Source organism: Camellia sinensis, chromosome 15 (assembly GCF_055761805.1).
Source record: "Camellia sinensis isolate YWXY chromosome 15, ASM5576180v1, whole genome shotgun sequence".
NCBI lineage: Eukaryota > Viridiplantae > Streptophyta > Magnoliopsida > Ericales > Theaceae > Camellia > Camellia sinensis.
Window position 1 is genome coordinate 13,379,552 of NC_138975.1, and position 15,864 is coordinate 13,395,415.

General features: G+C 35.1%; 1 protein-coding gene and 1 pseudogene across 1 annotated transcript; both read right to left on the reverse strand.

The window, feature by feature from the left end:
* Positions 1-5,567: 5,567 nt before the first annotated feature.
* LOC145812800 (uncharacterized) lies at positions 5,568-6,122 on the reverse strand. Its single transcript, XM_082908027.1, has one exon. The coding sequence runs from the start codon at positions 6,120-6,122 to the stop codon at positions 5,568-5,570; it is 555 nt and encodes a 184-aa protein (XP_082764153.1).
* Positions 6,123-6,384: 262 nt separating this feature from the next.
* On the reverse strand, positions 6,385-12,399 carry LOC114296620 (uncharacterized; annotated as a pseudogene).
* Between the last annotated feature and the right edge of the window lie 3,465 nt (positions 12,400-15,864).

A 15,864-nucleotide genomic window follows, 5' to 3' on the forward strand; every position in this document is an offset into this window, starting at 1 on the left:
GAATCTTTTTTTGGCTGGTTTAGTGGCTCCTTGAATGCTTCATATACATGTAGTGTAATCCATGCTTACTAGCCTATGTTGCATGTTGTTTTGGCCCTCCATTCTAGTATGTTTTGGCCATACTCCAAACATGTTTTGTTCATATTTTGGGCTGCCTTAGCTCTATTTTTAGGCCTCTTGGTCGATTGGTGCTTGCCATGCATGCTTGTAGTGTAATAGACATGCTTAGCTTTGAGTTTTGAAGCCTATTGCATGCTTATATCGAGGTGTTTGCATGTTTTAGTATCATTATGTATGATATTTCAGAGCTTATACTTGTGTCATACTCCCCTATTTTCCATGCTTTAAATGTGTTTGAGAGTTGTGCTTGTATGCCCCATTTATGAGCCTTTGCATGAGCTTCATTTAAATGCATTTCAAGCCACCATCTCATATCATTTTGCCACTGTTTTAAGGCTGCATAAGGTCTGTTTGGGGTTGGTTTCATCATTTGAACATAGCTTTGCATGACTATAGTGTAATGCACTTCACTAGTCTTTGGTGTTTGAGCCTTCTAGCATGCATAGCATGAGTGTTTGCATGCTCCGGAGTCATTTTGGAATCATTTAGTATGCCATTTCAGAGTTGGAATGTATGCCATTGTATGCCATGTTTCATCCTTACATTGCTCTTGGAAAGTTGCATTTTGTGCCTTAGGCTTGGAGCCCTTGCATTGTGCATGTTTGCATGAATCTTGGGCCTTGTTCTCATCTCATATGGCCACTGATTTAGACATAACTGAGGCTTGTCCATATTAGTTTAAGTCCATCTTTTGCATGTTGTTAAAATGTTGTTGCATTGCTTCATGTTTGCATGCTTTGGTTGCATCATGTCTTGCATGCTCTGGTTGCATCATGTCTTGCATGCTCATTGTTTAAATATTGTCACATGCTTGCATGTTTGCATGTTTGTCCGTATGTTCATGTTGCATACTTAGCTCGCATGCTTAGGTTGTATAGCATATCATGTATCTCTTGCTTCTTGATCAAACCATGATAGAGGTTGGAGGCGTCTTGTTTGTTTTGTGTGCATTTCATTTGACATTGAAATTGCACAATTTGGCTTCTCGGGCCATCATGCATTGAAATGCGTGATTGGTGACTCGAGGACTGAGGGCCACACTTCCTTGAGTCCATGACATGATAGGGAGGGTGGTTGTGCACACATTTTCTTTGAAAATGCATTGTCATGCTCTGTCTGTCCTCTGCTGCTGTCAAACAGGGTCCTACAGGAACAGATGGCCGGTCGGCCATCTTTAGTGCCGGTCGGCTACCAAAATCCAACCGATGGCTCCACTTTTGGTCGATGACCATGTTTCCATGGCCGGTGGCTTTTTATCTTGGCCGGTGGCATCCCATTCTGATCAAGGGGTGGTTTAGAAGTAACCTTGGGATTTGTGCAAGTCTTAGAGGCGCACAACAATGTAAACAGAGGCAACAATGGCATGGCAACAGGTTTCCGGGCGAAGCCAATCCGAACATGCGTGCATCCCTCTTCCCGAGGCCTTTTACTACTTTCCATAGCTTAGTTAATTTGTTTAATTAGTTAAGTGTTATGTAATATTTAATTAGTTAGGGTAGTTAATTATTTATCCGGTTTGTATTATTTGTTCGGACCCTCCGAACGAGGGCAATGTTGTAATAAGTGTGCGTGCATGTGTGCATGTCTTCCAACCCCATGTCTTTCTCCCTTTTATTTACCAACTTTCGATGGTTAGATTAGGGCATGTTTCAATTAGCATACTTATGCTCGCATGTTTGCATCCATTCATTCGTCTTGCATGCACCGGGCTCGGCGCATCATACTAACTCCATTGTATTTCAATTCCAAGTTGAATCCATATATCGATTGTTGCATCTCATATGCCATTCTTAGATTAGCCGAGCCTATCTTAGTTGCATTTTGCATGTGTTGCATTAGCCATCTTAACATGAACTAGGATCATGCATTGATTACTAACTAGTTTCTGTTTTGACTCAGAGTACTCGGTGAGTGTTTATGCTTTAGCATCCTTGCATGTGTGTGAGTGACTGCCATGATAGCATGCTTACCATGAGGTTATTTGCTTATGTGATATAACTGCCTGGTTGCCTGTGGGTGAAGGTTGGATTGCTTGAATTGGAACAATTCATCGAAATCTGTGTTTTAGCCTACTTGCGAGTAACGAACCTCAAACTATTTTCCAAGCAAACGGATATGCAATGCTTTGTTCCAAATTAGGCGATCTAGTCTATACTTGTGTGTTGTGCGCATCACATAGTAAATTCTAGCTAATTAACCGGAATAAGAACGCATATGTTTTCAAAACAAGATATCATGTTTAGTAGAGGCCGATCTTTGATCGGGCGAGCGGGGGTGCTCATAGCTAACCTTCCCCAATCGTACCCAAGTTCCCGAGCCGAGGTAACTTTGGTGATGACGGACACATGGCCTTAGGCAATGAGTCAGGGTTTCCTAAATTCCCCCAAAATAAATATTTAGGTGGCGACTCTGTATCTGGCAAAGCAGTCCATGTTTGGCACTTCTTTCTAAAAAAATCTGTTTTCAAAAACGATTTGCCGGATTTAGACTCTTTGGTGATTTATCAATCTCACATTGCACATTGTGAGATCAGATTAAGAACCGTGACAATTTGAGTCCTGAACTGTAGTGAGCCCAAATGAACAGAACGGGATTCCCTCCCGGGACGTTCGGGGACGTCTACACATTGCTAGTAAATATAATATCCATTCAAATTTGCAGTTATCATACTTACAAATTTGTGTGTTTAGCAAAATTTAATTACTTTAATTTTCATCACAGTATTGGCTATGTGAACATGCAAATATCATTGACTCGGAAGACAGTAACACAACTGACTTCCCAAGATGTACCAAATGGAACCTGCAAAGCTTGACGAAACAGTTGCAGAAGACACCAGTCCACTCTCTTGCACCTCGACAGGTTATATTTCTATCGCCACTGAAATCTCAGTGAAATTCCAAAATTTCTCTGATCACTGGTTTGTTTCCCTCATTGTGCCTTGATTGATGGAGATCAATTTTCTCTGGACTATTAATTTATGTTTCTTCTTTGGTTACCACTAGCTTATTTTTGCCATTGTAATCAATTTTCTCTGCAATCCAAATTTCTCTGACCACAATTGTAACACATTAACTTATATGCCCTGATTGATTTTCTCTAATATTTGAATTATGTTGGTTGTTTCATAATTTTCTCTGGCCCGTAAAATTGTTTCTTCTTGTGTGTAATTTTCTCTGGCCCATAACTTATGTGCCTTGCATCTTTGATTAACACTGTTTATTTCTACCATTCTAATGAATTTTCTCTGGAATCCAAATTACTCTGACACAATTATAGTAAAACATTAACTTATATGCCTTGATTGATTTTCTCTGATATCTAAATTATGTTCCTTGTCTGTAATTTTCTCTGCCCCATAAAATTAACTCCTTATCTGTAATTTTCTCGGGCCGTTACAATTTTCTCTGAAGTTTGTTTCCCATTAGTATCATTTACATGAATTTTATTTTCCTTATTTGAATTTTTTCTCTCAGTGAATTTTGTAACATTTCTCTAATAAAAGAGCCTCATGTTACAGATAGATAACAAGGAGCTAGTCAAAAATCCATCAAAGGAGTTCTGTCTTGGTAAAAAGATGAAGAAAGAATAAAAAAGGCAATTGTCAAATTCAAGAAGACATTACAAGATTCATCTGAAGAATACGGGAATGAAGAAGCAGAAGGCAAAATAGAAAAACACGAAGCCAGCAATGGACAAGAAGATCAAGCAAGCAGTGGAGAAGCAGAAGCCAGAGAAGAAAGTGAAGAAATAGAAGCAGAAAACAAAGAAAAAAATGAACAGAAAGAAAAAGACAGTGAAGAAGAAGATAAAGGCACTCAATCTAAACAGCAAGAAGAAAACAATGAGGAAAATGTTGAAGAAGAACATAATGAGCCGTTGGACCAACATCGTGATAGCATTTGTGGCTCAACAATGCATCAGCCTCAAGAATCTGAAGAATCAAAAGACACCCAAATTGCTGATCTACGTCAAAGACTAAAGGCACTTTCCAAATCTAAAATAGAAGAAGAGAGAAATTGGAATGAATTACTTGCAGAAAAGGATATTGCAATAAGAACCTTGACATCACTTAACTCAGAACTTCAACAAAGAGATAGCACAATCCAAATGAAACTAAGGATGTTGGAGGTTCAAAAAGAAGATGATACAAAAACAATTCAAGAGTTGAGGTATTCAATTTCGGAGCTTGAAAATGAAAATGATAAATTGCATGAACAAGTTCAAGAACTATCCGTCCAACTAGCAACACAACCATACCGAACACTAACACAAGTTCAACCATAAGGTCAGTGAAAATCTTAAGCCTCAAAAAGGTATGTCCTTGTATCAACATAACTTAGAGAAATTTCTATTTATTATAATTTTCTCTGTCAATTCTCTGGAAGTTAAATTTCTCTGAACACATTAGTTTCTGCTGCTTATTTTTATTGATTTCTACTGCTTATTTGATTTTCTCTGTTTATTTTCTTATTCGATTTTTGGCACTTGTTTGATTTTCACTGTGTATAGTTAGAATGCAAGTGAAACAACAACCACCAACCCCACAAGAACAAATGGCATACAAAGAACAACCAAAACAAAAGACAAAAGTCTATGGTAACTGGAAAATATTGAATCAAATAAATTTACATATTGAAATATCATCTGTTACTTCAGAGAAATTTCACTTTTACTGATATTTTTACTGTCTACAATCAAAAAAGATCCTACATCAATGATAAACAATTTAAAGGCAAAAGAAAGGAAAGAAAAGCAGCACGATCCAGAATTTCAATATCCCAAAGTTGTGAAAGTGACTAGAGGTTCAAAGCAAGCTGCAAAGCAAACTGAGCAAACCACGAAAGACAAAGAAGTACTTGATGTTGATGCGTACGTCTTGCCTCAACCAACAAATATCAGAAAATCTTAGGTTTTTCCCAGTGGCGACTCCAGGAATTTTAATCTTGGGTTTTTTCTAGTATGGGAGGTCTGTGTCATTTTTAAAACCACATGAAAAATATCTATAATTAAAGCAAACCTCAGGGAAGGTAAGTATAATTTACCCATATATATACATATATATACACAATAAAAGAAAGGATGAGGATTCCTTTTGGATTGGAAGGGTTATTTGGGCTCATGGGATCCATAACGAGTTCTGTTGTGATAATTTAAATCGTTAGTTTTATTAAATATTTCGTGTATTTTATTTATACAAAAAATTAAATCGATATGATAGTTAAAACTTGTTTAATTTACCGTATTTTTCACTAAAAAATGGACGATAATTTTTTAAAAAATAAATCATATATTTTTTATGATAAAAATAATAAATTAAACCAGTTATAATTATCAAATTGACTTAAACTTTTAAGATAAAATATATAAAATGTCAGACAAAATATACAAATTATTGAAAAGAACCCGTGATGGAACCACAGCCCAAAACTCGACGTTGTTTTGGGTCAGCAATTCATCAACCAAGTCTTCAAAGCCTTCAGACGGTTGTACTTCACACACAAGTGCAGAACAGTCTCCCATCCTCTGCCGAGTTCTTCCTCATAAATCGACTCAGGCCGAGTCTGATTCAGTAGTATTACGACCTCGACTCGGCTTTTCATTGCTGCCAAGTGGAGTGGGGTTCTATCATCTTCATTCCGAATCCGAGCCTTGAAAACGCTGTCGTCGTTGGCGGCAGCTTTGGTTGTTGTCTCCAACAATTGTCGTACGATGTCAATGTGGCTCTTGGCCAAAGCCAGGTGGAGAGGCGAGTTCCAGAGCGAGTCGAGCTCGGTAGCGAGTTCAGGGTTTCGACTCAGTAGGGCTTTCGTGAAATCAGAGTGACCACGCAATACTGCTATGTGCAAGGGAGTTTCATTATCAAAGCCCATCATGAGAGTGACTCTGTCAAGAATGAGAGTGTCTTCTTCGAGCAATGCTTCGAGTGCTTGTACATTCCCACTCAGGGATGCTTCGTACAGCCTTCTCTCCATAACTCGTCTCTTCTTGCTCATTATCATTGCTGAATGTGCGCCGTGTTGCGTTGTTACAGTAACGGCTCAAGTTTTTTAGAGATTTTACATAACTGGTTAAGTGCAATGGCGGCTCCAGGAATTTTAATCAGGGTATTCATTAAGTAACTTAAAATCTAACAACTGTATTAAAAAAACAAATATAAAAGAGAACTCTAATATATTAATATTAAAGTTTTGACAAAAAAAAACTTGCAATTAGATAAAATATTACAATTGCCATCAAAACAACTTGCCATTAGATAAAATATTACAATTGCCCTTGACGAGATTTCATATTTTGAAAACGTTGCATAATCTCCTCATTATCAATGCTATCAAATACATCTCTTTCAATGTATGTAACCAAACAATCATTCATCCACTGATCTCCCATTCGGTTATGCAAATTACTCTTTATATACTTCATTGCTGAAAAACTTCTTTTCACTGTTGCTGTCGCGATAGGTAGAGTCAATGCTAATTTCACAAGCAAATAAACTAATGGATATATCACATTTTTATCTGTCTCCACCAACTTTATAGCAAGATCACCAACTCCTTTAAGTTCTAAAAAGTCTTCACTTAAGCGCATATCAACAATGTAGTTTTGAAGTTGGATGTCAAGGACCATTAAATCTATTGCAGAAAAATCATATGGATAGAACTCTGCAAGACGAATCAACTTATGCTTATCAAAAGCAAAGAATGATTTACTAGGATTCAAGCAAGCCATACAAAGAAGTAACTAAGTATTTGCTTCTGAAAAGCGATTGTTAAGCTCTTGAAGTCGCATATCTAAGACTGTGTAGAATAGCTCAACTTGATAATGATGTAAATTTGCAATTTGTAGAGCTTTGCGTAGTGGCCGCCCACTAACTACAAATATTTCATTCATATTTGGAATAGAAATCTCATGTTTGTTACAAAATGAAGACACTTCAGTCAATAAAGATTCCCATTCATCATCTCTCATCATCTGCAATCGTTGCTTAGATACTTTAACAAGTGTCATAGCATTGACAATATCTTGATTTTTCTTTTGCAATGCTAACGACAACTCATTTGTAATCCCTAAAATATTTTTCATCAAGTGTAAAGTGAAGGCATATTCAAAAGATAGCATTAACTTCATGATAGAACGAGCTTTAACTCTTTGCTCGAGTTGTATGCCATCCTCTTCAATAATCTCAAGTACATCAATTGAAGAAGAGAACATCAAAATCAAGTTGATAATTGTCCCAAAATGTGATCCCCAACGTGTATCACCAGCACGTTTAAGACTAGTCTCTTGATTCAAACCTCGCCCACTTCTAAGTTCACCATTGTCTAGTGCTTCTGTTATTTTAGCAAATTGCGCATCTCTAAGAGCATCCTATCTCTTGCAAGAGCCACCAACAACATTCACTATGTTAGTAACAGAGCAAAAAAGTTCAACAACGTCAATGTGCATTTTAGCAACAGCTACAAGAGTCAATTGAAGTTGATGGGCAAAGCAATGAACATAAAATGCAGATTTATTCTCCCTCAAAATTAAAGCTTTAAGACCATTGAATTCACCTTGCATATTGCTGGCTCCATCATAGCCTTGCCCTCGTAGTTTTGATATACTCAATCCATGTCGACAAAATAAGGATTCAATTGTTGCTTTAAGTGATAAAACGGTTGTATTTGATACATGTACAATACCAAGAAACCGCTCTATAACAATGCCCTTTTGTCCACATAACGTAGAACAACTGCCATTTGTTCTTTAACTGATATGTCACGAGACTCATCAACTAAAATTGAAAAAAACTCATTGTCCAAATCCTTTATGATAGCATTGATAGTCTCACATGCAGCAACATTCACAATGTCTTTCTGAATATCATAGTGAGTTAGCTTATTATTTTTCAGAGTATTCCCCAATACAACTTTATTGATAGATTCATTATGATCCGCCAAAAATTGTAGAAATTCAAGGAAATTTCCTTTATCACTTGAATCATCAGATTCATCATGACCACGAAAAGCCAACCCTTGACGCAAAAGGAATCGTATGCAATCAACAGTTGCATTTAAGCGAGTTCGATATTCAATTTTTTCTTGATTTGACTGCTTAAGAAAAACACTTTGAATGTGTTGCTTTTGCTTCATAAGATCTTCACACTTCTTCACAGCTTGGTTGTGAGTACTATTAACACCTCCAACATGAATTTGTAACTTGTTTTTCATATTCCAAATTTTAAATCCCTCTGTCACAAAAGTATCACATCCCTTTCCTAAATCGGGCCTAAACAAGTAACAACATAAACAAAATGCTGCATCTTTTTCAATACTATATTCTAACCAATTCTTGTATTCTTTAAACCAAGCATAATTAAATCGACGCATAACTCCACTAATATCTCTTTGAGGGAAATTGTGGCTAAGAGGTTGACAGGGTCCTTTTTGTAAATATGTTCTTCTTATTTTGTCTCTATCATTAGGATGATATGACAAAATTTTTGATCGTAATCCTGGATCAGAAGGAAGGTTGTTCAAGTCAACACGAATTCGCTTCGAAGAATCTTGAATGTGACTATCACCACAAGTTTCTTAGGATTGAGATGAATCTTGTACAATAGTTGATTTTCTTTTCAGAAATTTGTCCATAATTTGAGAACTAAACAAAAGAGTAGGATGCACCTAAAAATATCCACACAAAAAACAGAGCTATCTAAATAAACCATAGAAAAAAAATAACTACAAGAGTATAAATAAATTGATTATAAAATTTCAGCTCCTATTTAATTTTTAAAACAAATAAAGTGAAGAAACTTAAAAAAATATTATACCTGATGACAACAAAGTATAATCCCCAAATATTATATTAACATGCATAACTATAATATTAATTATATATGGATGGAAGGTTTTGTTTATAGTATCAAGTTTAAATAAATTTTAATATTATAGAGATAAAAAAATAATACCTGATGAGATATAATTCCCAAATTTCTTTTTGCCTTTTTCTTAACAATCAGTCAACAACAGCAAAGCATGACAGTAACCACTTCATCTTCATTCAATACCAACATCCATGATCCATATTCCATAGGCAACAATGAAAGACAGAGGGGGACCACCCACAAAAAGAGAGAAGGGGGGGACCGCGAAAAGAGAGGGAGAGATTGAGAGAGACAAAACGACAGCAGCGTTGAGCCTCCCCCAAACAGCAGATTCGTGCCCTAACTACACTTTTTGCCCTAACTAACTACACTTTTTAACTTTATTCTTCCAAGCAGCAGATTCGTGCCTATATATAATATATATATATATATATATCTCATTGCAATTCTTTTGGGTTTTATTATTTGTTTAGGCAAATGGGCTAAGGGGCTAAGTGGGCTAGAGGGTTATTTGTTTTGGCAAATGGGCTAAGTAGCTAAGTGGGCTAGAGGTTTCATTATTTGTTTAGACAAATGGACCAAGTGGGTCAGAGGGGTATTCAACCATCTTGGATTGGGTATTCAAATTTTGGATTGGGTATTCAAAACTAAACTAAACCCAAAAAAAAAAAATATTAAAATTTCAAATTTGAGGGTATTCAGCTGAACACCCTATGGATGCCGTGGAGCCGTCCCTGGTTTTTCCACAAACTCTACCGATTTCAAGATTGATAAAAGATCATGTAAAAGACATCTTGCAGCACATATCAAATGTGTCTGGGCTTGAGTAAGTACAACAAATAAAATAGAAGATAACAAACAACAATTTACTAACTTAAATTGCATTAACAACTATTAGATCCCTTCTTTGTCATCTTGTAGGGCTTTAATCTGGACAAGTGAGTTGAATCTCATTACCTTCGAAGACATTGGAAACCTAATAAAGCAAAAAGAAATTTCCAACAATGTAACTCTTTCATCAAAATTTCTCTGCAATGTTCCATCAGCCTTTATAAACCAATATTACAATTATAAATGATATTTTTCAGGTCATTGATGGCTATAGAGAGATCCTTTTTGCTGACCAAATCAGAGAAAGACAACAACCAACTTCATTTTTTTCACATCCATGAGCTTAGTATGTTACTACTCTTTTATTTGATTTTCTCTGGATTTTACTTACTACTTTCTCTTGTTAAGATACTTCTTGAAGCCAGTTGTGTCACTGGTCTAATTTTCTCTGGATAGTTGTGTGCATTTAAAATTTCTCTGTCTGTATATTTCTTAAATTCCTGTCATTTCAACTTTCTCATAACATAACCATTTTTTGATTTTCTCTAACCACAGAATTTCATCAAGATGACGGAAAATCAAACTTTCCGAGTCTCATTAGTTGACAAGCATATTGAAACAGCATAGAGGAACTACAGGTTCCTCCATTTCCCAATAAATACTGGGGGTAATGAGAAGTCAACACATGGAAATCACTGGACTTTGCTTGTCCTCGACAAACAAGACAATTTATGGAGGTTCTACAACTCACTAAGGCCAAAGAGGGATGATGCAGAAGACAACTATATCAAAGATGCAAAACAATTGGTAACGAGTGCAAATTTCTCGGATCCATCATAATGTTTATGTGATGATAATTTTCAAAGAATCACATTGATTTGTCTATAAATTTATCTGTTATTTAAAAGTTATTTTTTTGCAGCAAGATTATGTGGAGAATTTTTTGAAAGCTTGCCTTGAAAGAGAGGCTCAATCACAACCCTCTTTCAAATTGATAAACTCACAAGCCACAAATTACGACTTTGAGTATGTCAACAATGCTCCACAACAAGACAGTGATTCGTAAGTTTCATATAACATCTATTAATAAGATAATCTAATTTGAATGTTTCTTGAAACTAACCATACCTATAATTTGTATGCAGACTCGATTGTGGCCTCCTTATATGCTCTATAATGAAACAATATAGCAATCATGAACCTATCAGCTCCAAATTGTCCACACAAGACATAAGGTTGATGAGGGCAAAAATCATAGAGAGATTTGTGACCGAAGTTGGCCAGTCATGGATTGAACTAATTGAAATACCTCTAGAAGAAGAACCAAAAGTGTAATAGTGAAACTAGTAAAAGGAAGACAATGTGCACAATATAATTAGGATTAACGATACAATTTTTTTTTCATACATTGAAGGAATGATGATGCTTGACATATATGTATATATCCTTTTTTGACTAATGTAAATTTCATTTTTTTATTTATTTTGACTAATGTAAATTTCATACCTATCAATGGTTAAATATATATATATATTTTTTTATTGTGATTGTCAACACAATCCACACAGAGGAAATTTTCTCATTTTTTTTATTTTCTCTGCTATTGAAAAATTTCACTGGATGAATTTGAAGCTTCAAAACACAATGCCCAGATAATTTTCTCTACTAGTGTAAAATTTCTCTGGATGAAATTGACGGATTCAAATGGTGACAGAAATGGAATTTCTAACTTGTGCATTTCTCTCGGTTGAGTGATTTGGAGAGGAGGAATTTCTCTGATTTCAGTGAATTTCTCTTGGTTGGTGAGGAAAATTTCTCTGGCTTTCAGAAAAATTTCTAAGTTGAAGTGAGTTTATAGAAATTCTTCCCTGGTCCAGAGAAATTCTCAACATAGAGAAATTTCAAAAGAGCTTAATTCTCAACTCAGTGCAATAATTTTGTGTATGCTCTGTCGGGTGTGCACATTTCTTGATGTGAGTCTAGAAAAATTCTTCCCTGGTAAGAATTTCTCTGTGAAGTCTAGAGAAATTCTGTAGATTTCTCTAGTTTAAACTTAGAGAAATTTCGACAAACACAATACACACTGTAATTTTCAATGCTAGTGGCAAATTTCTCTAGATAAATTGGACCTCACAAAACACAATGCACATTTCAACAAACATATTAGAACAAGTGTATTAGTATATATCAACAAACACAATGCACACTTTAACTGCTATTGAAAAATTACTCTGGATGAATTTGATTGATATTATTATATGCACTGTCTAAAAAATACATTTCACAAAACAAAATACACAAAGTAATCATCAAATGTAATATTCAATCAATAAAATGTATTATCTTCAACTATTTAACAAAGGTTCCTTGCATGTCCTCTTATTATGGCGACCAATACTCTCATAATGACTACACGTAATCACCCTTTTAAACTCTCCAGTAGAAGCAATTCTGTTCTTCTTTGGCCTCCCAACTGGTCTCTTACTCAATGAAGTTAAAACCATAGCATCATCAATGCTACACACTGGTTTTTCAACAGCTGGAACTGAGCCAATCGAAAACGAGTATGCTTGACAATACATATCAGCATGAAAAAATGGTTCAACAAAAGAATTCAAATTCTTTCCACTCCTAAAAATTGCAGCAATAACATGTTGACATAGATACCCATTTATTTTCCATTTTCGACATGAACAAGTTCTCAACCCAAGATCAACCATAACCGAAGGAAAACAATGCACTTCAAAGACATTATCAAATGATAAACTCACATTCCATGTCCTCCTATCTAAGAAAGACTTCTCCAATACACTATCCATACGAGGACAGAGAACTTTATTCCATTTACTAGAGAGCAGCCTCTTATCAGACCTCATATTCATGATTTGCAACCGTATCATGTCCACCAAATTTGTTATTGGCAAGTGCCGAGCTTCTCGTATCCATGAATTGAATGACTCAGCAACATTTGAATACATCTCACCATAACGTTTTCCCTTAAAATATGCATCACTCCAATTTTCATTTGGTAAATTTCTCAAGAAAACATTCACAACGCCTCCTCTCTCACTTTTTAATTCATTTAAATTGAAATGAAATGATGCCTTTGTTGGCACATATGCACATTCTGAAAACTTGGACACAATCGTCTCCCTAATCAAATTTGTGTTTCCACATGACAACTTATCCCTCAAATTTCTCTTTAGATGTTCAAGACAAAATCCATGAAAGTAGTTAGGGAAAAACCTAGCAATTCCTTCCACAATACCACAATATCGATCTGATATGAAACTTATCACCCTCTCTAATCCCAATACTTCACATAAATGTTCAAGGAACCAACACCAATTGTCTTTATTCTCAGCATCAACAACAGCAAAAGCTATAGAAAAAAAACCTACAAAATGGCAACCTCCAGACAAAATTCACTTAGTGCCCAACTCCAGAGAAAATTCACACATTGGCAATATCCAGAGAAAATTGACTTGGTAACCAACTACAGATAAAATTCACACAATCAGAATATCCAGACAAAATTCACTTAGTGACCAACTACAGATAAAATTCACACAATGACATCACCCAGAGAAAATTCACACACTGACCAAAATCCAGAGAAAATTCTCACGGTGGCCACAACCAGAGAAAAACCACACAGTGGCCAAAACCAGAGACAATTCAAGGTGCCAGAGAAAAATCATATTCACTCAATTCCTACATATATAGAAAATTTACATACTCAGATAAAATTAGACATATTTACAATTATCTTTATTCCCATCTTTCCCCGTCGCAGCAAGCATAACTCCTTTGTATCGTCCTTTCAAAAATGTTCCATCAAGAAAAAGCAATGACCGACAATATTTGAAACCAGCAATGCATGCATGAAAAGCCACAAACACTCTTTTGAAAAGCTTGGTATCTTCAAAATCTAACTCAAAACGACTACTTGGATTGTTCATCAATGACTCATCAAAATACCACAGTAATTGATCGAATGACAAACAAGAATCCCTATATGTACTACATTTTGCTTTTTCAATCCCCAACCAACCACAGTTATAACTGATTGAGACCCCATACTTGTCTTTCATTTCTTTGACAACATCCACTGGACGAGTTAAAGGTTTTGTACTTACCTCTTCAAGTATCAACCCAGAAACTAAGCTGGAAGTCATCCTAGCATGTTTACTAGTACGAACCGCCACACCACACATATGTTCATCGTTCAAAGTTCTTATGTAAAAGAACCCATTTGTTTTTTCAACTGAAGCATGTACACGCCACATACATCCCCTTGATTCCTTGTATGCACATTCTGCCGTAACCCTCAGCTTGTCATTTTTAACATACGTAAACTGAAAGCCAACCTCAATAGCATACTTGCATAAAACAGTACGGAACTCAACAACACTACCCTCAAACTTTTGTCCAACACTCGTAATATTATTTCACCAACCAGTTGACAATAACACATTTTCTTGGTGAGAACAAAACTCAGAGAGTGAATTCCTTTCAATATCCACCAGCCTATCACATTCACCATCCACAACATCTACCCAATTAGACCCCACTTCATCCTCTTGATCAGAAGTACTACATCTAGTAACTGAAACATCACTATATCAACACCACGTGCACAAACAACCCTCAACATACTCAGAAAATCAATATCATTTTGAACTATACAATTCGGATGGCCTATAATAGAATATGAAATACGCATCGTCTCGGGTTGCAAATTCTCCCATGTTTTACACAAAATGCCAACCAATTCCTCAAAATTCAATTCGCATGAAACATTAATGACAATAGTATCATTCCCATATTTGCACAGCAACAACACTGCACTGTCCATCAAAGTTGAAAGAAAAAAACAAGAAAAATAATTTGTTCAACATAAAAACACGTCACAAGAACAACATAAAAGTTCAGAGAAATTTCTAATAATTATAATTTTCTCTGGATTATAATAACAAGCTTATAACTTTCTCTGGACTCAAATAAAAGTCCAGAGACATTTACAAATTTATATTCACCTTCAAGATAACAAAAACAAAATCACAGAAAAATTAATGAATCCGAAGAGAATCACAGAGAAATTTCCTGTTAACTATTAAACACAATCATAGACAAAAAACACACAGAAGATCTGTTATAAAATTATAAGCTTCTCTGTGATTTTCACTAAAGTACAAGCTTACAATTTTCTTTGCGTCATTCTGCAATATTACACTCATATCAAAGTCCAGAGAAATTTACAAACTCATATACACCTTCAAGATAACAAAAAAACAGTGCACTGCCCATCTAAACTGAAAGAAAAAACACAAAAAATAACTTTTGCTCAGAGAAACAAAAACTTATATTCATTTTCTGCAAACTTATAATTTTCTCTGAACTACAAACTGAAAGTGAATAACAAACTTATAATTTTCTCTCAACTACAAACTGAAAGTGAATAACAAACTTATAATTTTCTCTCAACTACAAATAAAAGTCCAGAGAAATTTAAAAACTTACATTCACTTTCTCAAATTCTATCTGCATTAGAAACTAATAATATATCCATATGAACTTATAATTTTCTCTGTCATTTTTGTTGGATTATAATAACAAACTTACAATTTTCTCTGGACTATACCAACAAAAGTGCAGAGAATGAAATTTCTTTGGTTTAAACAAATTTCTCTGGTTTGAAAAAATAGAGAACAAAACTTATCATTGATCAGCATGTTGATGAAAAACAGAGCATGAAAAATGAACTCTAATCAGCATGTTGATGAAAAACAAAGCATGAAAAATGAACTCTAAACATCAAAATCAACCACACTGTCAACACTCTTTGAAATTGATCAAAAAACAAAGAATGAAAAATTAATTCCAAAAATAAAAATCAACTCTATCAAGTTGGCATCTGTCTAAAATTGATTAATAACAGCAAATGAAAAATCAACTCCAAAAATCATAAACAATTTCACTAAGCTAGCCTCTCTTTTAAATTGATCAAAACTGAGAACAAAAACCTAATGCAAAAATACACTCGA

What these genes read in the sequence shown, in the direction of transcription:
- LOC145812800 (XM_082908027.1), bottom strand. Translation starts at nt 6,122, where the DNA reads ATGATAATGAGCAAGAAGAGACGAGTTATGGAGAGAAGGCTGTACGAA.